Genomic DNA, 20,792 nt, shown 5'->3' on the forward strand with positions numbered 1-20,792 from the left:
TATATAAAAAATATAGCTGTGTTAATAAAAGTGAAAACTAGCTTCGGTGCTCATGTACTGGACTTTATTGACATTAAAGCAATAGAGGTGCACAATAATTTTTGAATACCTTACAATATAATCCAAATCCATTGCCTTATACATAAACATGGCTTGTCAGCACAATTCTCAGGTAAAAGTCGATGTTTATTGTTTATTTAGCTGTTAGACTTATCTTAGCGAGGAGGGGGGGATCAATTACAATCTATCTACTAAGGTTTAATTTGACTCTGCCAATTAAAGAAAAACATTTAAAATCCACGTCTTTCACTTTTCAAGTGTTCAAAATAAACTGGCCACATTCACGCTGTTGCTCCAAATTCTGGGCAAACGAAACCCAAAGATACGCTTTCTCGGGGGAGGACTCTGAGCCGGCGAATAAATCAAATCAAGCGCTTCTTCCATTCTTCATTATTAATACTTGTAAACCATGTGAAGCGTCGCTTAAACCATGTGAAGCGTCGAAGATAAAGTTTGCTTCAAAAGACTTACTGTGCGACTAAATCAAATACTTTAGCATCTGCTCGGGCTATAAGTTCTTCTTAGTAGATTTCATTATCCAAGCACAAAAAACAAACGAAAGCCCATCTAACTAAGAGGTAGAAACACAGGCAACTTTGAAACGTTACGGCGGCACACCAATGACTACAACTTCTTAAAATATTGTAACATTTGGAGGATCACGAGTTTTGCAACCACTCATGTGATAAAAGACAAGAAAGAGGGACAGATGAGAAAGAGGGGGGAATCTCCTGATGAGGATCACAAAAAAGAAAGATGCTCATCAGCGACTACGAAGAGCACTTTTATTTAAAAAAAAAAAAAAAAGAAAAAGAAAAAAGAAGCGGAAAACAGGTCTTTTAAGCATAGGTTGACTAAACAAATGCCTTAATTCATTTTTACATGTTTTGCCAGCTTATGCTTCACTCTCTCTTTAGTAGGCCCCCTTGCAATAAATCACACTTTGTGAAACAAAGGCTGAATGTCACATATTTTACTATATGGATCACTCTGCAGCCTCTCTGGTGATTTTAAATCCCCTCTTTTTAAGGAGTGTGATGGAAAGGAATCCAGGTCGGGCCGTTACAGAAGATCACAAAGCAGGTCACTGACAACACCTTCTGTTAATGGTCTTTTAAACTAGGATTAACAAAAATGACCACTAATTTGATTTATTTAGGGGGAATTCCTAGGCATTCTTAAATAAAGCAGTTTTCTACTGGGGAAGGCTCAAATCAGTAAAAATTGAGTGGAAATGAAAAACATGCACTAGAGTGAAAAAAAAAAAAATCAGTCTGAGCAAAGAGACAGGATTGAGCCACTGCAGACCTCAGAATTCATGTGAGCTGATCAGATCAGGACACAGATCCAAACTCAAACATCCATCAGGCAACAGATCAAATGATGCTTCCCAGCCCATCGTTCGGTGCAGGTGGTAACACGCCAGGCCCTACAGGTACGAGCTTTCGATTTAATATTTGCGAAACAGAAGCAGCTAAGTGCCACGTGGTAGTGGTTAAATTAAGAATGGAGTTAAATAAAAGGAAAGGCAAGTGTACTAATAAGAGATGGTTGATCTTCTACATCATGATTCTTCTTGGTTTCTCAGTCTGCTTCATCCTCTGACTCCTCCTCCTCCGCTGTCTCCAGCCAGGTGAGCCACTGGTTGACCTGACCGAGTGAAAACAAGATTTTTTTTTTTATTTAAAACACATATTCTTCTGTCATTCATGTTCAAAAATGTTTGTATGAGAAGTACCTGAGAACATCCAGTCACACAAATCATAAGGCAATATGTTTTTAGAGAACAACACCGAACATGGATTTGAGACAAAAATGTAAAATCTCACTGTGACATCATTAATGTACCTGGAATAAAGCTTTTCCTTTTCCAGGGAATTCTTGGGTAATGTCTTCTTTCCATGCAAGGAAGGCTTCTTCTTCAATGATCTCCATGTCGTAAAAGTTGACAAAGTAGCGCAACAGCATGCCTTAGTGGAGAGAATGTTTTAAAAATAAGTATTGTTAAATGTTTCAACATGCTGGTAACATATGATAAAGGATCCTAACCATGAGTTGCTGCTTAAGTAACAAACATACCTTTCAAATAAAAAACTGTTCAAGTATATATGATGCATTAAAATGACTGTTTTTAGCCGCTGCTGCTGTTCTTGTAACTAAGGAAAGCTTAGACCAATCTTCACTGTTGGCAGTGCTCTCCAGTGCAAAAATCAATGTGACCCCATTTCTAGACGCAAATGTCATGTCAGCGTCACACTAGCGTAAAAACAGTGTTCACGCGACACTGAAGTGACGTCATTACTGTGAATTTCCAAACATCAAGCAGCAAAGGAGAAGCCAAACTTTTGTGCAAAGATGGAAGTAAATGTGCAAGTTTCAAAATGTAGACAAATGTACGCACACGGTGCTTTTTTATTGAGCATAAACCTTGCGTTTGCGAGGATATTATCAAGAAATAGACATGAGGCGTAAATAAAAGCTTTAGGTTGTGAAAATGCCTGTGAGGCAACATGTTATATAAAACACTGTTTTTAAACTACCTCAAACCTATTTTGGTGACTTGTTGGCTGACGTACACTGATACCAATACATGTGTGATGGAAGGTAATAACGCCTTTATTGGTCGTGCTCTAATGGACTGCCCCAGACTTTCAGTGTACTGTACCTTTAGGGAACGTGCTGGCGTTGCAGTGCACCTGCAAGGCATAGAGGGCGCTGACCTGCAGCTCGGTATGGTCGTGCAAGAACTTCTGCATGACAGGCTTGAAGGCCAGCAGCAGCTGCTTCTCCTGCTCCAGCTGCTCTTTGGAGGGGGCCGCCAGCTGCTCATCGCCCTCCGTCATGCACAGCTCCTGGGAGATGTACTGAAGAAAACTTTAAAAAATAAAAAAAAAAGGTCAGATGGCAATGGTTGCTCACAAGGGCCCTTTATTCAAGTATGTGTAATTTAAAATGTGTAGGCCTATAGCAATAAAACCATACATTATTAAACACATACTTCCCAGGCACTTGCGGATCAGCAAATGCTAGCGCATGCAAACTTAACAAGACATTCTGTTAATTCCAAACCATTTCTAGTCCTGGAAAACAGTTTTTCAAACTTTATTTTCCATGACCATGGGAACCCTGTTTTAACTCTCCTCTCATTTTACAGAACAACTGAGAGAATAAGAGGGAATGCAAACAGCAAGGTCAGTTCTTGGGACTGCTTGGTCAAATTTTTCACTGTATTTAAATGTTTATTAATTCAGTTATTTAAAAAAATGCAAAAAAGGAAGAATTTAAATGTAAATTTCAAAGGAGCCTTAGTTTTCATCCATACTGACTTCAGTAATATCTGCCGATTATTTACCTGGCCATGAGGATTTGTTTACCTGGTCATGAGGATGTTGACAAAGCCTTTATCAGTGTGAAGCTTGGGTGAGATGTTGTCTTTAATCCACTTGTAGATGGACTGTGGAGAGGGGTCTGCCTTTATCTGCTTCAGCAGCTCCTTCTCCAGCTTCAGCAGCGGGAACAGGAAGCTCAGGCCCTTCCCCTCCAGGATCTCCAGCATGCGGTCCTTGTTCTGATCGATTTCTGACAAAAGAACCAGTCAGTTATTCAGGGGAAGTCACAACAGTTCCCTCAGTGAGATGTGTAAGGGCAGAGAAGCGGGACTTTTTAAAAGTCTGTAAAGATTAAATATGTTGGAATTTTTTTACATCTGCAGCAACCCATCAATGGCCATGTGAGCACCAGGTACAGGTGAGAGATGGACAGAATAATTAGTACCTGGGAGCATCTTCTGCATGTTGACCTTGCTCTGCTGGAAGATGTCGGTGAGCCACTCTCGGTCCTTCAGCTTGGCCGTTTGTTGCAGGCAGAGCAGGAAGAGGGGGAAGTGTGTGCCGTTCTCAAGGGGGTGAGCAAGCTCCGCCACGCTCACCAGCTCTGCGATAATGGCCCGAGCTGCAAACTGGGCCAGGTAGGACTTCACCAGGGGCACGTCCAGCTCGATCTTAGGGCACTGGTCCAGGACGTTGAGGAAAGCCTGCATGTGTAGGGGGGAGATGGCAAAGCATGAATAATGATGTAATCCCCATCTGGGCTCCTCAGTGACAAATATGTCACAGCTACTTCTATGGGCAATGAACGGTTTACTCAGAGCACACGTCAGTCTAATTTAAATGTGTAATATAAAGGGAGTGCTGCATGCGTTTACCTGCATGAAGTTCTCTCCAGTGATGAGGCCCTCTGTGCGGAGCGTGTGGATCAGAGTGCTAGCGTGCTCCTTGTCCTCATCAGGACGGTCCAGGGAACACACGATGATCTTACTCAGCATCTCTGGCAGGAAGTGCTTGGGAGCCTTCATCTCTCTCGCGCCGCTCACAGCCTCAGTCAGGTTCTTACTGTTCAAGTACTCAGTCACAATCGCCTCCTGAAATACAGATGTCAGCAGACAGTCGTGAGCTGTGGCCAGCTTAAGCGATTATATAAAATGTGAACGCAGGTTGGTGCTCTCCACTGCTGTGTTGTTAGCCTTCATTTCCCACTGAAGTCGCACAAAAATCCCCTGTTAGTCTATTTTAGATGCATTTTAAATCTGATTTTAAAAGAGAGATTTTGTACACCTCACATGAGCTGATGCTATGATTTGAAACTAAGGCTGAAGTAAGATAGCCTGCCCTCGGCGGCAAGAAGGAAACTGGTAAAATAGCAAAAAGACAAGTTCGTTAATTTTCCTCAAACTAGGTGACCAGTCCGACCTGAAGCAGGACAAAGTCATTGAGCGGATCAACAGTGTGGCGACCCCGGTGAGGTGATCACAAAAGGACGTAGAACTGTCTGAGACATGGGGGGAGAAGAAACAAGCAGGGGAGAGGAGGCTGAGGGCAATATGCTGCATACACTGTAGATTTTCTTTATGCATTCCATTTTTTGTATTGCAATTAGATTTGATTAATTTATTAATCCCAAAATGCCAAGCAGCTCACAGTCAAAAATAAATACACAAGACGATAAAAACACACCTAGAAAAACTTAATTAAAGGGCTTAATTAAAAAGGCAGAGGGTCAATAGTGGTAAAACTCAACAGTAAAAACAACTAATATATACTGCAACAGAAATATAACAATTTTAGTTTTCCCAACATCATGCAGCCCTAGTTGTGATTATATTTTTGTGCTATTTCACTCCTTTTCTGTGCATTATCAAATTTATAAAACAATTTTCCATTTAAAATAAAAAAATTTCCAGCAAAAACTCATACCATTTTTATTTTGCCTACCGTCATTTTAAGCAGTTCCTCCTTGGCAGGAGGTGGTTTCTTGTTCGTTTTCTGAGGTTTCTCTTGGATGGGCGGAGGGTTGGTCTTCAGGCCAAGCTGTGGAGGCTGAGACAGAAGGCCGTACCATTATAACACAGATGCGGATCCAGTGTGAAACCAGAACACTTTATGATGAATGGGTTTGGCTTCTTTTTTTTTCTCCTTTCACATGTTAGCTGTTTCCTCTTTACATGTTTCAGTCGTCTTTGTGAGACTGCCGCAAGGTTAATGTGACTAATATAAAAGTAGATAAGATGTGAGAACACAGCTTGTCTCTCACCTGTCCCAGAGGGGGGGTCTGAGTGCGTGGGGGCTGGGCGCTGGGAGGCATCATGGTGGGGATCTGGGGCTGGAGCTTGGGTACCTGGTTCTTGTTAAGGAGGAATGACTGAGCAGGCCTCAGGCTGATCTGTGGGACCCGGAACACAGAGCATGCTTTAGGATAAGTCACGCTGCTCAAAAATGAGGAATCTGCATATTAGCATAAATCCATGCCCTCATATCTCATAATCGCAGTCAGCGGGCCAGCTACCAATCTGAAGAGGAGAGGAGGAGTGGAGGAAGAATAAAAGAAAGATGTAGATAAAAGGTAGAGCACAAGGTAGAGGAAAGACTGGTAGCAGGTTTTGTTCCTCAGAATAACGCGTCTTTTTATAATCACTGGGCATGAAGACGCTAACACTAGCAGATAGGACTTTAACTCTTGTGAAGTTTTTGTTCATATTCTGTATCCCAACTACAACTAGTTTGAGTTACCTCATCTGCATTGAGCTGTCCTTTCTTGCTGAATCGTGGAGGCATGTCCTTGGACTGGACCTGCTGCTGGGCCAAGTGGTTCTGGTTCTGGTTGAGGAAATGCTGGTTCTGAACCTGGCGAAAGTCACATGGGCAGAGTGGATCACCATCTTAAACTCGGACCTCCCGATTTGTGGAGAAGCATCAATTAGTGTTTGCCTAAACAATATTTATCTGTTAGCAAAAGTACCTGGTTGGACTTAACAAAAGACTTTGGCCCCATGTCGAACTGTGACTGAGGAGGAGGGGCGATGTGACCGCTGTGGCCGTTGAAGAGCGGGTTGGTGCGATGGCGTCCCATAGTGGGCGAGTACCTATCCTGAATAACCCCCGGGCCAGTTCCAATACCACTGCCTGAGTAAACGAAATGCAAAGATAATGTCAGCAGGGCTCCCACACGTTTTCCATGGACAACATTTCAGAACTTTTCCATGACTTTTCAAGGACCTATTTTAAGTTGTTTTTTTTTTCCTTGCCCCACTTGCCCGGCATTTTTCAAACTTGTCAGATTCAAACTCTATTCAAATAATTTCAGCTAACGGCCATACAAAAGTGAGAGACAGAACGAGGGGAGAAAACTGAACAAACATACATAATGGTTAATAAATAGTCAACATCGAAGCATATCAGAGCTACGTTCTGTCAGCTACAGAAGATGATTGATGTTATGTTACATTACCTGGAAGGTTATTCTTACAACTGTAACAATTTCATCACACACTACAAAATAATAGGGATACACAATAATATCGGCACATCATCTGTACCAGCCAATATCAGTTTTATATTGAACTATTGGAATCAGCCAATGTTCCTTTTCTTATTTTTCACCATGAATGAATATTTCAGACACGGAACAGCATTGTAACTTACGTCTCCATCTGCTGGTGGACCATCATAATAAGAGTATGCATAATATGATGTTACAGGAGAGACTTGATCACTAAAATTTGGTAGGAAATTAAGTGGATATCTTGTTATCGGTATCAGTCATCTGCCAAATGACTTGTAATATATCGGCAAAAAATCTAATATTGTGTATCCCTACAAAATGCTATGACTTGTCCAGCACTTTCAATACTTTATTCTAATTTCATGATTTTTCCAGGCCTCAAAAATGTGATTTTTAGTTAGTGTGAGTGCACACTACATTTAGAATGTTTTACATCTTTCCCTTACACAATAAATAATCAAATCAGCCAGACCAACAACTGTGAGGTTCCGGTGCGTTGAGGTTTTTGTCAATGTTGCCTGGTGGCTTTAAGGTAAAAGCTTCAGCTCCCCATGTGACGGCAAGGTAAAGCAATAAAAATATTCTTAATGTATAAAAAACTAACCAGCTAAGGCAGAATTTGCTCAGTGCCATTTGTTATGTATGTGACGCACTGGTTTTCTACAAGCATTGTGATTTGGACTGTGTGGAATTACCACCCTAAGGGGATCATAAAAACACAGCAAAGTATTGTGTCATGTTTTCATCATTTTGTGCAACAAACAAAATATCTGTAAGAATAAAAAGTGAGTCCAGTTTTAGCACTGACAACATGAAAATGATATGAAAATGTGATGAGATGTGTCCACACACTTTAAAACATCCAGAAATAGAGTCCATACCTGGCATCTGTCCAAACATATCGGCCAATCCCCCGAGAGTCTCCCTGTCCAGTTTCATTCTGTTGGGCATGAAGGGGCTTTCCAAGAAAAAGTCCATCCTCATCCCCTGAGACATGGGTGCTGGGATGAAAACACCCAAATCCTGCAGGAACACACAGAACAGAGCTGGTGTCAATAAACTGTCCAATAACATGATTACAAGTTCAACCCGGAACTGAACTTCATGTATTAAATCAAAGAAAGTCCCTTTACTGCATACTGAACCACATCATTTTCTCCACAGAAACTTAATTACATCCTGTGCATACTTTTTAGTCAACAGGCAATTTAACTGCTGACTCACTCGCCTCACAATAGGTTGTTTGCTGATGTGCTCAAACTGGCTCTTTGTATAGGAAAGAGCGTTTAACGCTACAAGTTTAATTATGGAGCCCTTATACACATGCATGCCTCAACCACAGCTCTTGATGCTAGACGTAAGTATTCATTATTCCAAAATGTGGGTGATCCACGCAACGAGTGCCATAACATCCCCTGACTTACTTTCACTGCATCCTGACGGATCTGGTTAATCGTCTTTGGTCCGTTGTCGATGAAAGCCTTGCGGGGGACCCAGTTGTTTTCTCGCAGTTCCACTGTGTCTTGCAGCAGGAAGCGGATCCTAGCGGGCAACTCCTTGTTGTTCATTAAGGATCGCATACGGCCAAAATACTGATCCATTAAAGACTGCAGAAAGGATGGGGAGAGGAGGGGAGGCAGTGAGGACAGGCAGGGCTTGTACATACATCATGACAAGATTTGATAGGATTTACATTAGCAGTGGCTGTGAGCCAAGTGGGGCTTTAGGTGAGACTGTCCTGCCAGATGGTGACCTGATACGACATAGTCGACCCAGGCACGACCACAAAGTCACAGAGAGGCAGGCAGAGTAACATTTGAATTGTATTTGAATGCACTTTTCCTGCTCCAGGGTCAAGTTCAGATAAACAGACAGAGGCAGGGTGGCTGTAAGTGGCACCAAAACGCAGTACAAGCACTCAGCATAGTTAAAACAGATCTTCGGTTACACTACAAACATTTACTGGTCAGTGTGGTGGATAGCCATCTGAGAATTACTCGCTAAATGGAAAATCTATGTCCATGTGTTGAATGTGACATGTCCCACACACAGAGCCATAGACAGCCTCTCCAGAAGGCTGTGGTGCCATGAAAGGCCAGAGCTGTTACCTTTGCTTTCTCATGGTCGAGTCTCGGCCCCACTGTTCTCATTATCTGACAGAGGCACTCCAGATCCTCCCCCATATCCTTGAGCTGGACTCTCTTCTTCTTTTCCAGAAGCTTCAGAAAAGATTAAGGAGAGAGGGAAGGCAGGGGGGGTCATACAAGGTACTCTACTCTGGTTTCATGGAGCTCTGCAGAATTTCTTTTGATTCCAACATCTGAAGTTCAGTCTTTCAAAATGGAAAAAAATTCAAAGGAAGCACATTTCAAGAAACAAAAAAACAAAAGAGAGGGTGCCCGTACTGTTTTGATGCACTTATGAAGGATAGATTCATGGATGAGGTCGAGTTTGCCAAGTTCCCCGATGAATTTAATGTTGCCAAGCATCTTGATCTTGGCAATGGCACGCTGCTCCTCCTCCTCTGAAGTAAGAGGGTTGTCATGTTTGTCATAGACTGGAGGGAGAGGAGAAGCAGAAGTTAGTGGTAGGGAGGCTCAAAGATTTTCCTTCACTTACAAGATACACAACAAAGACATGAACTCACTTTCAACATTTCTGGTGCGGTTCTCAAATTCATCTTGAAGTTTGGAAATCAGCAGTCTTCTGAAAGTCTAAAAAACATTATCCACTGGTTAGATGTAGTTCAGCAAGGGAAAATCATAGAGCATAGATTACAGTTACAATAACCGTCAATAAATAGAGCCAATAATACAAAGTCCAGTTGCTTTTATTGACTTAACTAGCACAGAATCTACACCAACACAGAGAGGAAGAAGAAGAGGATCAAGCGCAGAGTGATAACTACAAAGCCAAACATGTTGTCACAAGTGGGGACCTTTTTCCTTAAAGTTTCAGAGGTCAACAACACGATAGAGCCAGGGGTCTGATCCCCTTCTTTTGCTCCCATTTCACTGGTTAGATACAGTGCTGAAGAGCCATCCCCAGAGCAGCCGTCTTCCCAGTGAACGGTCAGTTCACGTCTGTCCTGTTAGCTTGAGCTAACTCAGCAGCAGCGGCTAACATGCAACACCGACCTGTTCGATGGTACCAACAAACCACACCGACAACGAAACAGCTCAACTCTGATCTGAACTGACCTGCTGATAACAGTTTGGTAATCACCATGCGACATCATTAAATCTGCTGATGACAGTTAGGTCACGTTAGTCGTGTGAGGCTGTTAACAGTTAGCCACTACATCTTAGCCTGTCTTACCCTCAGGTGCGTGTAACTACAGGGCATATACTTCTTTTCGGTTATGGTATCAGAAAAAGAAAAAAAAAAAATCTATAATGTGCATCCCTATTAAAACCATCAGCTTATAAGTGGCACTGGCAGCTTTATGAACCCAAAGTCTTGATATAAAAGGAGGAGAACAGATTTATTCAAGGCATGGAAATGTTTTTCACTACGCAGCAAAATGTGAACAGCCACACTTACTGTGCTCTGCTTTTGGGATGTTTGGATCTCAGATGAAGGGCCATCAAAGTTTGGTGCGTCCTCTGCCAAGCGCAGACATAGCTGAGCATAGAGCGAGCTATACTTCGGCTCTTCTAGGGCTTTGTCTACAATCTAAACCGCAGTGAGGGAGGAGAGCAGGGAGAAACCAGAGAGGGACCACTCAGGTCATTAAAACGTGTATGAGTCACTGAGCAGCCTGCCAAGAATGGATGAATACATTTCCATTAGCAAAAAAAAAAAAAAAAAGGACTCTCACCAGCAAGATGATTCCTTTAAGGACGAGTTTTGAATCTACGCCCACGTTCAGGAGCTCAAGGCATAGCTTGTCAAACTTCTCAGGCGTGAGTTTGTTGAGTATGCTAGAAAAATAAAAACAAGAGAGGAAGGGAGAGGCACCAAGATAAGGTGGTCAGTATGATTATGAAAGGCCAATATGCTGGCGTGACGCCATGTTGTCAAGGTTTTCCCGTATGTTGCGTTTCATGTGTTGATGTGACTGGGTTTGTTTGGACCTCCTCAGCAAAAACAAATTCCATTCTGATTTTAAAATAACTTGCAGAGTTGCCTCCCTTAACTCTGTTCCTTATCAGCCCCTCCTTTACCCGGGAGCTGACAATAAATCACTTAGATACAAACCAAGTTATGGTGCTTACACAAAATAAACACTGTTGTTGGCACTTCTTCAGCCCAGATCTGGCCCACTAATACCGGGCTGCGTTCACTCAGGTCTGAAGCCAAACAATGATATCTGCAAAACAGACTGTTGACTCAAAAGTATTTTTAAAGTGTTTACTTTGTACTTAGTCTGGGGATTCTACATGAAACTGTGGGCAAAGTGGAGCAACTGCGGACATTTTCTCTGTATCTGATTTAGAACCACCTATAAAAGAAGCCCAAATCTGATGTGAGATCAGACTCCATGCGATTTGTGCTGTGACATTAGACAATCACATCTGGGTCACATGGGGGGTGGGTCTGTATGGCCACTTGGGCCTGCAGTGTGAACAGTGCTACAGTTTTAGATCAAGTCAAACACGTTAAATCATTGTTTCATACTACATTAAATCTCAGTTGCAGTCTTTAAAAATGTATCCATCAGCCGTTTTATAATCCTTCACGGCCTGAGCGCTCTTTCACACTTCTGGAAAGAACTGCAGCATCACTTCATTTGCTGTGACACGCTGCAACAGAGCCAATTAATAATGATTTATAAATCCACAGGCTTTGTTTTCTAAATCTCATTATCCACATTGGCTTTCTCATTCTTTACTGGCTTTGTTTTAGCAGTGTGTGAGTCAATTTGAGACACCCTGACTTTCTGATCAGGGATTAAAGAAAAGTCTGTTAGCAACAAGAAAAATCACGCCCAAGATGATGAGGGATTCTGATATATAATAGGGCAGCAAATGGATCTAACTGTGGCTTATTTCATGAACATAAATGTAACGTGCAGTTGTCCACTTCACTTCACCGGGCTAAGATAGCAGAGTCGACTGTCTGGCTCTTGTGTTGGCCACCAGCTAGCCTACATTCCTGAAGGAAACTCTGTCATCTCTTCATCTTCAGTACTTGTAAACATCACCTGACACAGACAGGAACAAGCTTTAAGTGCCTTTAGCAAAGCACATGCCTTCATCACAACAGAACTGCACAATTCAACACTGCGTCCCTGTTGAACTCACAAAATCATCATCAGTGTGGAAAAAAAGTATCAACAATACATGAGTCACAGAAAATCAAGCAAGGCACGACTGATGAACTGTAGAAACTTCTCATCTCGTCTTTGACAGCTTAAGTGAAAGACTTAACAAAAAAGAGCATTTAGGGACAGCAGTTACAGTTTTTTTCTTTAAATCAACATGACCTCATGTCCTGTAACCTTTGGCTATGACACTGTTCCAGATTTCAAGATCATTTTTCAACATTTACTGGCAGTTTTCTTCAGGGGAGCTCTCTTGGCAATCCTGAATGAAATTTGGCAAGCCAGACCACACTTTCAATCAGATGGTTTCTTTTTTATTTTGCAAGAATTTGACTCTGCACAGCTGAATTACTTTTAGTACCAAAAACCTCAAACGTCTAGTACACTACATGTGTGTATGTTTGAATAGAAAGTCATGAAGAAGTTAGCAAAACATGTTTTGCTTTTCCCCGCAATTAATGGATAATTAACTCTTCAACTATGCACACAGGCTTGTACCTTACCCCCTCACTTTCCTGAAGATTGCATCGTGTCGCTCTTTTTCGTTGCTGGAGTTGACATCTCGTCTAGTGCTTCGTGAAGGAACCCATCTCTGAACGCTTTGCCCTGGGGTTTTCCCCAGGAACTCGCTGTAAAGCACACAGACAGAGACACTGAGTACCACAGAAGCTGGTGACTTCATGGCAGGTACAGAAAAACACACAAACACCTGCAGTGACTGCAAATGCTGCACTTTAATGTCTGTCAAGTTGTGTCGGTGCCTCCTGGCTTAATCCGTTGAGCGTTTGCTAAACCAGGATGAGAAGGCGGGACTATGTCAAGCCAGGTTTAAGGATTCTGGATAAATATGAGTTCATGGCTGTCATTAGGAGACCGCACGTGTCGATTGCAGACTGTCGAGATGCAGAAATGGAGAAAATGTGTGCAGTGGAGTTTTCAGCTAGTGAACAGCATGGAAATGTATGTGCAGGTAACGCATTTAATGTGCAAATAAGGGAAATATGGAGTTATGATCAAACAGAAAAAACTTCACAGAAGATAGCGGACTGACTTCACGCGTAAATAATGAGAGATACATAAGTGAGTTAAGATTAATTATGGGTGGTATAGCGCAGCGGACAATGATATTGTTTTCTGCTCGCAGGTCTCGGGTTCCAGTCTCTTTTCATGTGATCTATGTCTGTCTCTTTAAAAACGTCTACTCATTACTAATTTCCTTTAACTTCAGCTGCACTGACACGTTGTAATTACCACACAAGGATATACTTGTTATTTTAACAAATCAGTTGGACACTTTGTTAGCAGTGGAAAGTAATAATTAATGAAATGTACTATGATGACTAATTAAAAACACCTATAAGAATCATTTAGCAGACGCTTTTATCCTCCCCCACCATGTTCATCCACAACGCCACAAAGACCATCTGAGGGAGGGTGAGGATGTGTCATCACTGACTTCACTAAAACCACCTTTGCAACTTCATTAGCCATTTCTAATCATCTCAACAAATGCAATAATAACCTACCAGAATGCTGACTTTAACTGTCTGCTCCTGGATTAACTCTCCCTCAGTGTGCACGTTACCTTTAACTTTACACTGAAAATGATAACAGCAGGCCTACTTTAATGAATTACAGAGTTGAAGTTTATTTCAATGCAGGCAAATAAAAAATAAACAAAAATGAAGAGGCCAAGAAGACCATGGAGTAATTATAAACATATTTATTTCTGATCAGAATGACAGCTGACTGAAGAAATCTGACACCAGGATTAAACAAGCCCGACTGTTAGCCTGGTCAGGAGGAGGCTAACTGCACAGAATAAATCTCCATGGTAACTTATGTGCCTCTGCTTTCATGCAAGCGAGTCACAGCTAAATTCAGCCTGGATACCTGGAAAATCCAGGCTTAATCTGCCATCTAATATCCCTCTGGAGTAACTTCTCTTGTGCTGCTTGTCACATCCTTAATGACTATTTTATCCTTTGAGCCCCGAGCAAATTAGTAAGATTTCTTTCAAAAACATGTGGAGAAAAAAAGGCAATGATCAACTTGGTAAAAAAGGTTCCACAAACTGAAAGAAATTAGTAGATTTAGAAAATTATATTTCAAAAGTATTGTAAAAAAAAATGTCTCGGGGAAAAAGAAAAAGGGTAGAGAAAAATAACATTTAAATTATGTTACAGAATTATTATAATTTTCTTGTCTTGTCTTGTTTTGGTTTTTTTTAAACTTTTTAAACCTTTTTCTTCTGCCTTTAAAACCCCTTCCTTTTTTACCCCTTTGTTATAAGATAATCCCCGCCTGCCCAGTTTGTAAACATATGTGTCCTATTTGCAGTTGACTGACATCATGTTACAGGACTTCTGGGTGTTCAAATCAAGTTTCCTGGAATTCGGGCCATTTATTCAACAAAGCTGTCTAGTCCACTGTTTCCAAAGTGATGGGGGAAACTACAAGCGACATCCCACTAATTATTAAATCCCTATACATTAAGGGTGCTCTGAAGAAAGTCCAAATGACGCACCTGTTGCCGACAGTCTTGGGATAGTGCTGAGGTGCACCCCTACCACCTCCTCCCCCCGAAGAAGCACTGCAGAAGCAAACACATGGAGGAGAACATCTTAGGTCCATGCAACACTGCACCAGATGGAATGACTATGTGTCTTTACCTCATAGGAAACAAGATTAAATGTATACTTTATTCATCCATTTAACTTTTGTTTTAACTGAAGACACTAAGTAACAAGAGCACTCGTTTACAACTGGGATTATTTTTTTTAACAAGACAGAAATGCACAATTAAATATGTAATCTGTAAGAATATAATACATCGAGCCATAAATATATAGAATGTCTTTCATCTATGTCTGTTAAATGTTTTATAAGCTGATACTGCGTGTATCTTTGCAATACATCACTGTATTTAGTAAGATTTTTTTTTAGAGTTTTATAACTGCAGGGAAAACAAAGTTAACACTGTCAGTTATCAGGGAACCATTAAATTAAGTAGGAATAATGACTTTGCGTCCTGAATAAACATAGCAGGATGCATTTTTAAGTGACCGTTACAATCAGATGTTGGAGAATCAGAGATGCAGCTTCAAGAATGACACACGCATGTTTATAGAGCAATGCCAAATGCAGCATATCTAAGGTTTGTGCAGAGATGCACCAGTCAGTCACGTGAGCAGAACAAAGGTATACATGCAGCCTGGGTTTGGCCAACATTGTATCTTCATCTTTGAATACATTATTTGACTTGCATTCATTTTCTTTAATGTTTTGTCCTTTTTGCCCATTAATAGTGCATGAAGTTTTTCTACTTCCACTTTTTTGGGGCAGCGTAGTCAGCTGAAGGTTTGTTTTCTTTTTTGAAAGTTTAAGTGTTTGTGAAATTTTGTGTACTGACAAATACTTCTGCAACTATTGTTCAAATTTACTTTATTGCACAGCTCTGCAGTAGACTGTGACTTTGTTACTGGTCCGTCTGATTGTTTTACAGAATATAAAGTGCATGAACCCAAGTTTAAGAGCTAATGATTATTGCACACAAATGAATTTGTCAATTTTTACGCTGAAGAACTTTTCCTTAAAAGCATGGGCTGCAACTCTAAATCATCATGAGATACCTCAATGGTAATGAGTTTTCTGTCATAATCTTAAATAAAAATCTTACATAAAACAAAACATGACTTAAATGACAAAAACACTATGAGAGGCACAAAGGCTCGGGCAATAAACACAGTTCCAGGTGCAGCGGAAAAGCAGAACACTTTGTTCTTCACATTGACTGCTCTGCTGCTGCTTTATGATCGTACACATCATGGTCTATTAATACTCAAATTTTCATGACAGTGCTTTGAACTGCAAGTCAACGCAGCATATCGGTAAGTGACAGGCACTAATTACTGGTATATTCAGGGCATCTGTATTACCTGATGACATAATTTGAGGCATTTTTGAATCATTTTACTGATCACCAAATTTGTCAACTGCCAATTAAAAACAGACATTTCCAGAACCTGCTGACGAGGTGCGGTATAAAACTGCAAACTTACACCCTCCACGCTGACTTATTCATTTAACACACAGTATCTTACATCACTTGATGCTTTATTCTAAACATTTCAATACACAGACAGTGAGTCGCTTTACTGTGAATAGAGTGAATGCCCATTCAACCAATATTCAACCAACAGGATGGAAATCCCCATCAAGGCTCATTTTGTCAACCCAGCCCCCTCTTTCAAAAGGTTTCACAAAGAGAAGAATCTGACTGCCATTTTGGGCCTTCCCACATCCTGCTTTGTTCTATAGAGCCGGAAGTTCCTGCACAAAAACACCAGCAGAGGGCTGACCATGGAAAAAAAAAAAAGAAAAGAATTTCCTTGTTGTTATTGTCTGCGCAATCTTTGTTGTCATTACCTGAAACGAGAAGCACCCCCTTCTGCAATCACACTCTCCACTTTGGCGGCTTGACAATGAAGAATACTCAAAAGAATAAGAATAATAGGAAGGGATGGGGAAAACGGTGCTGAGGAAGAGAAAAAGAAATGCAATTAGTTATTGTATAGGGGGGTGCATATTAATAGGCTACATCATAAGCTTCGACTTTATTAAAGAGGACAGGATGAGTGAACCATCATGATCTTAGTCAACGTGACTTTATAAACACTCAGGAAATCAAATCTTTGTCACAGGCCTCACCACTAATGGAAAAATAAACAACAACAAATTAGCAAAACAACCTACATACTGACACTGATTAAAACGCGCGTGCACGCTAACGTTACAAATTCTCATTTTTAGTTGAACATGGATGCCTGACACGATAACAGCAAATGTCAAAAACGTGGATTTCTGTGCTCGTTTTTGCTCAGCTGCAACAAAGCAAAGGTGCGTCAGCTAGCATGCTAATCGCTAACATTAACTAACTAGCTTGCGAGGTTGCTAAATCCATAAATTAGCCAAGTCACGACACCGATCAGATGTTTACTACGTCTGGATACAATATTATGAGCAATTTACGAAGGGTTCAGTCGGGCGTGTATGCTTATATGAAGGGTAATGTTTGCAGCTACATAGGAATAGTGTTACTGACTAATCCGAGTTTCCTTGCGTTGGTTTGTGATCTGGATTGAAAACAGGACTAGCCTGCAAAACTAACGCTACCGTTACACTATTATGCAGTCAATTGGGGCAGGGCAGCGTGGTTAGCCGCTAATGTTTCCAGTCGACTGTGCTTGTATCGCCATCCCATAATGGCTCAGACTTTACGCTGGGATTTAAGGCCAATTTTGAAGTGATCCTAGCGCGATTCCCGTGTAACTTAATGCAGCACGCGTTATGATACATGACATTTAACAATGCAATATTATGTTTATTTTCCTGTAAATACTAGTTAGAGTAGCTAGGCGACGACGCCATTTTCTGCTCGAATGTAAATCAGCTGAGCAATCGGTAAGCTAGGTTATCTACCGGCTCCTGAGCTAGTATGCTGCCGTTAGCTTAAGCAAGCTTATGTTGGACGTTAGTATTTTAGCCTGCTAGCTAGCAGAAGCCATTTTGGATGAGCCGGTGCAGTTTTGTGAGGGAGGAAAATCTGCCTTACCTTTACCAAAGCAACTTCAGTTTTATATTGTTGTGTGACGACCAACGAAGAAATAAGACAGTTGTAAAAGAAAAACGGGGTATGCAACGGGTATCAGGAGAGCTAGAAGCAGAAAGATGACCGCACAAACACACACATCAATCCCCTGCTTGCTGCCTGGCTTGTTTGCTTTAGCTAGCGGGTGTAGAGCTCTGTAGCCGCCTGCCTTATGGAGACAGAAGAGCCAACCGTTTGCATTGGTCACGTATTTTGTTGTCACGTCCATGCTGGCCAATCACAGGAAAGATACGTTTTTAAGGCGTTTCCTGTCGCACGTATCATCCAATAAGAAACGTCTTGAGACAAAAAAGACCGCCCCCTTCAGTTGATTGACATCCAATTTAATATCTGCAGTGCAGGAAAAGATATGGATTATTTGCTTATGTTTAAGGCATTAAATTAATACTAGGCACAAGGGCCGTTGTTATGTTTATTATTATCTATTTTTTATTATTTAAAAAAATCGGGATACATGGAAAAATCCTTGCTCATATTTGACATATGAACTGTTATAATGAAATGCATTGTAAAAGTTGCAAATAAGCATATTTAGCGTTTAACATATTTTAAATAACATAAAATTTATATTGCCTTTGACTCTCTCTTAGCATCATATTATTTGATTATCTCATTATTTTATCATTTGTGGGGTTTGGTATATCCTCATTGACAGACTTTTGCTATGTAGAAACAAATCAGTGGTCAACAGCTTATCAGCCTGGTTGATTATTGGGATTGATATTTGGCATTTTGTCAATTATCTGTATCAGCATTTTATTTTAATGATTACCAATAAATTTAAGTAATTAAAACGTGCAAAGAAAGTCTTTAGCATGGGGTACTTTCACCTTAGAACCTCAGGGAGATATTTTTATTTATTAATGTTTTATTTGAATTTTGACTTTATAAAAAAATTGCTGTGAATTTGCAGTATATGATGTTGAAAGTTTCAGTTTTAATCAAGCATTTGCTAATGTTTTTAAACAAGGTTTTGTATTGGAGTTTGTTATATTCCAAATTATAAATATTGACAGAGATTTTCTTATTTTATTGTAAATGCATATGGATTCCAAATATTTGTTATGGATCTCATTAACTACTAATACTAATATATATATATATACACAGTCTATGGTTGTGTAGAGCACAGCAACAATTCACTTTACATCTGTGTGGAGAACACGCCCTGACTCTTTTGACCAATCTGTCAAAATTCAATTTTAATTTTTTTTGCATCATCCAAAGATAATAGTTGTCATACTGTCGAGTTACATTAAAAATCCATCTACTGCTTTTACTGTTTGTATATGTGTTATTCATTGGACAGTGATTAGTCCAGAAAAGGTCACTAGAATGGGTCACCTTTACAATTTATTTGTCGAAAGCAGTAAATATTGTTAAATATATTCACTGTCTGTATATATTCATATCAGTAAGGACTATAGGTTTCTATATATATTTATACAGCTATATAGTTTGTCATATCTGTGTGTTTCCAAAAGACAATTTGTGCATTTTCATCCATAAAGGGAAGCTGTTTTGTTAATATCCTTATTTAATTTCACTTGGTCCCAGTGCCAATTTCCCTACCACAGTATATGTCAATTTAAAAGCACTCAATACCATAAAAGGCATAAAATGCGCCACGATATTTACCTATACCTGAGCAAATTGTGATTCCTTTCAAAAATATGGGAAGAGGGCAAAGACCAGCTTGAAAAGATATGTCCCACAAAAATTTTTTTTTTTTAAAGTAAAAGGTTACAAGAAAAATTAAATGAAAATAAGCATAAAAGTAGTGAAGAATTTAAAAATTCCTTCAAGAAAGAGCAAAAGAAAATGTTACAAAAAATACACATAGTTTTCTGACCCTCTTTCCCCATTAAAAAAAAAATATATATATATATATATATATATATATATATATATATATATACATATATGTATATATATATATATATATATAAGTCCCCCTCAGCACATTTTTGGATGATTTCCTTGTCCCATTTTACTATTTTTTTGCAGTTTGAGGAAATGTCTTGCTCATTATGTTTTTTTGTCCGTTTGTTTTTGAGAGAAATCAAACCAATTTTCTCTTTCAGAGGTTTAAATGCTTGTGAAAGGTGTCTGAATGCAGCACAATAAACTGATGTTGATGTAGGTGTTAAAGCACTATTTAGTTTTGTTTTATTCTGGGGAATCAAAACTCGGTGTAAATCATGTGAGGACTTAAGGCTCATTTATTTATCTTTTTTTCTATTGTTTTTTTTTTTTTTTTACAGTAGTAGAAACAATCGACTTCCTTATGATAGCAGGTTCATGACTTCTGATGTAGCAGTCATCAGGAGGCTTAAACACCTGACCTCTTCACCCTGCTGCCTCGACCTGTGCTGAAGAAAATCCACTGTCTACTGTCAATAACAGTCCAGTTTTGAACAGTTATAACTGACTTTATTTTTTACTTCATCCTCAACTGCCAGATTTGAAGCTGCACCCGTCCAGGCCAAGGGCAAACTGCAGCACATCAGTCAGTCTGCTGAGAAGGGCCTGGGTCATGACCTCCTCCTCTCCATGCAGCTAGGAAAATAATTGGGGACCTCCATTGCCGAGACACCCCAAAACTCCCCCTGGCACTTCCAGCTAATCAACCCATCACCTCCTCACCTTTCCTGCTGCACTGATGCCAAGGAAACATCTTTTCCCACAAAGGGACAAGAAGCAAGAAGTAAAAGGGTTCTGAGGAATCATCTTAACATAATACTCATCCTTAAAAAATTTAATTAACTGTCATTTAGTGCAGATCTTTGAAGTAACTTTTCAGCTTGAGGTCACGTGTATCCAAGGAAATGTGTGTAGCGAGGTCATTGGAATTTTAATTTAAATGCAAATTCTAACAAACATAGCAGCTGGGTTTCATAAAAGCTGCGTCAGCAGTTTTCACCATGAATCAGTGAAATCAGCAGTTGGTGTTGTGAT

The 20,792-nt window shown here is 40.2% G+C and overlaps 1 protein-coding gene and 1 non-coding gene across 2 annotated transcripts; both read right to left on the reverse strand.

Moving 5' to 3' along the window:
- Positions 1-42: 42 nt before the first annotated feature.
- On the reverse strand, positions 43-16,969 carry eif4g2b (eukaryotic translation initiation factor 4, gamma 2b). Its single transcript, XM_088079460.1, has 21 exons — positions 16,960-16,969; positions 16,592-16,700; positions 14,691-14,756; positions 12,667-12,792; positions 10,718-10,820; positions 10,441-10,572; positions 9,545-9,611; positions 9,303-9,454; positions 9,006-9,116; positions 8,322-8,504; positions 7,779-7,920; positions 6,355-6,518; positions 6,126-6,239; positions 5,650-5,778; positions 5,331-5,435; positions 4,265-4,480; positions 3,835-4,093; positions 3,435-3,639; positions 2,726-2,934; positions 1,909-2,030; positions 43-1,710 (listed from the first exon to the last, which is right to left on the reverse strand). The coding sequence occupies exons 1-21, from the start codon at positions 16,967-16,969 to the stop codon at positions 1,645-1,647; spliced, it is 2,790 nt and encodes a 929-aa protein (XP_087935586.1). The 3' UTR covers positions 43-1,644.
- On the reverse strand, positions 5,861-6,037 carry LOC121950822 (small nucleolar RNA SNORD97). The gene has a single exon (XR_006106351.1). It is a non-coding gene; the product is annotated as a small nucleolar RNA SNORD97 (small nucleolar RNA).
- Positions 16,970-20,792: the final 3,823 nt, after the last annotated feature.

Source organism: Plectropomus leopardus, chromosome 7 (assembly GCF_026936395.1).
Source record: "Plectropomus leopardus strain MGB_pleo_1.0 chromosome 7, ASM2693639v1, whole genome shotgun sequence".
NCBI lineage: Eukaryota > Metazoa > Chordata > Actinopteri > Perciformes > Serranidae > Plectropomus > Plectropomus leopardus.

Coding starts and splice junctions, on each gene's coding strand:
- eif4g2b (XM_088079460.1), bottom strand. Junction 12,793..14,690: donor CCCAAGACTGTCGGCAACAG/GTGCGTCATTTG, acceptor TGTGCTTTACAG/CGAGTTCCTGGGGAAAACCC. Junction 2,935..3,434: donor GTCAACATCCTCATGACCAG/GTAAACAAATCC, acceptor TATTTTTTAAAG/TTTTCTTCAGTACATCTCCC.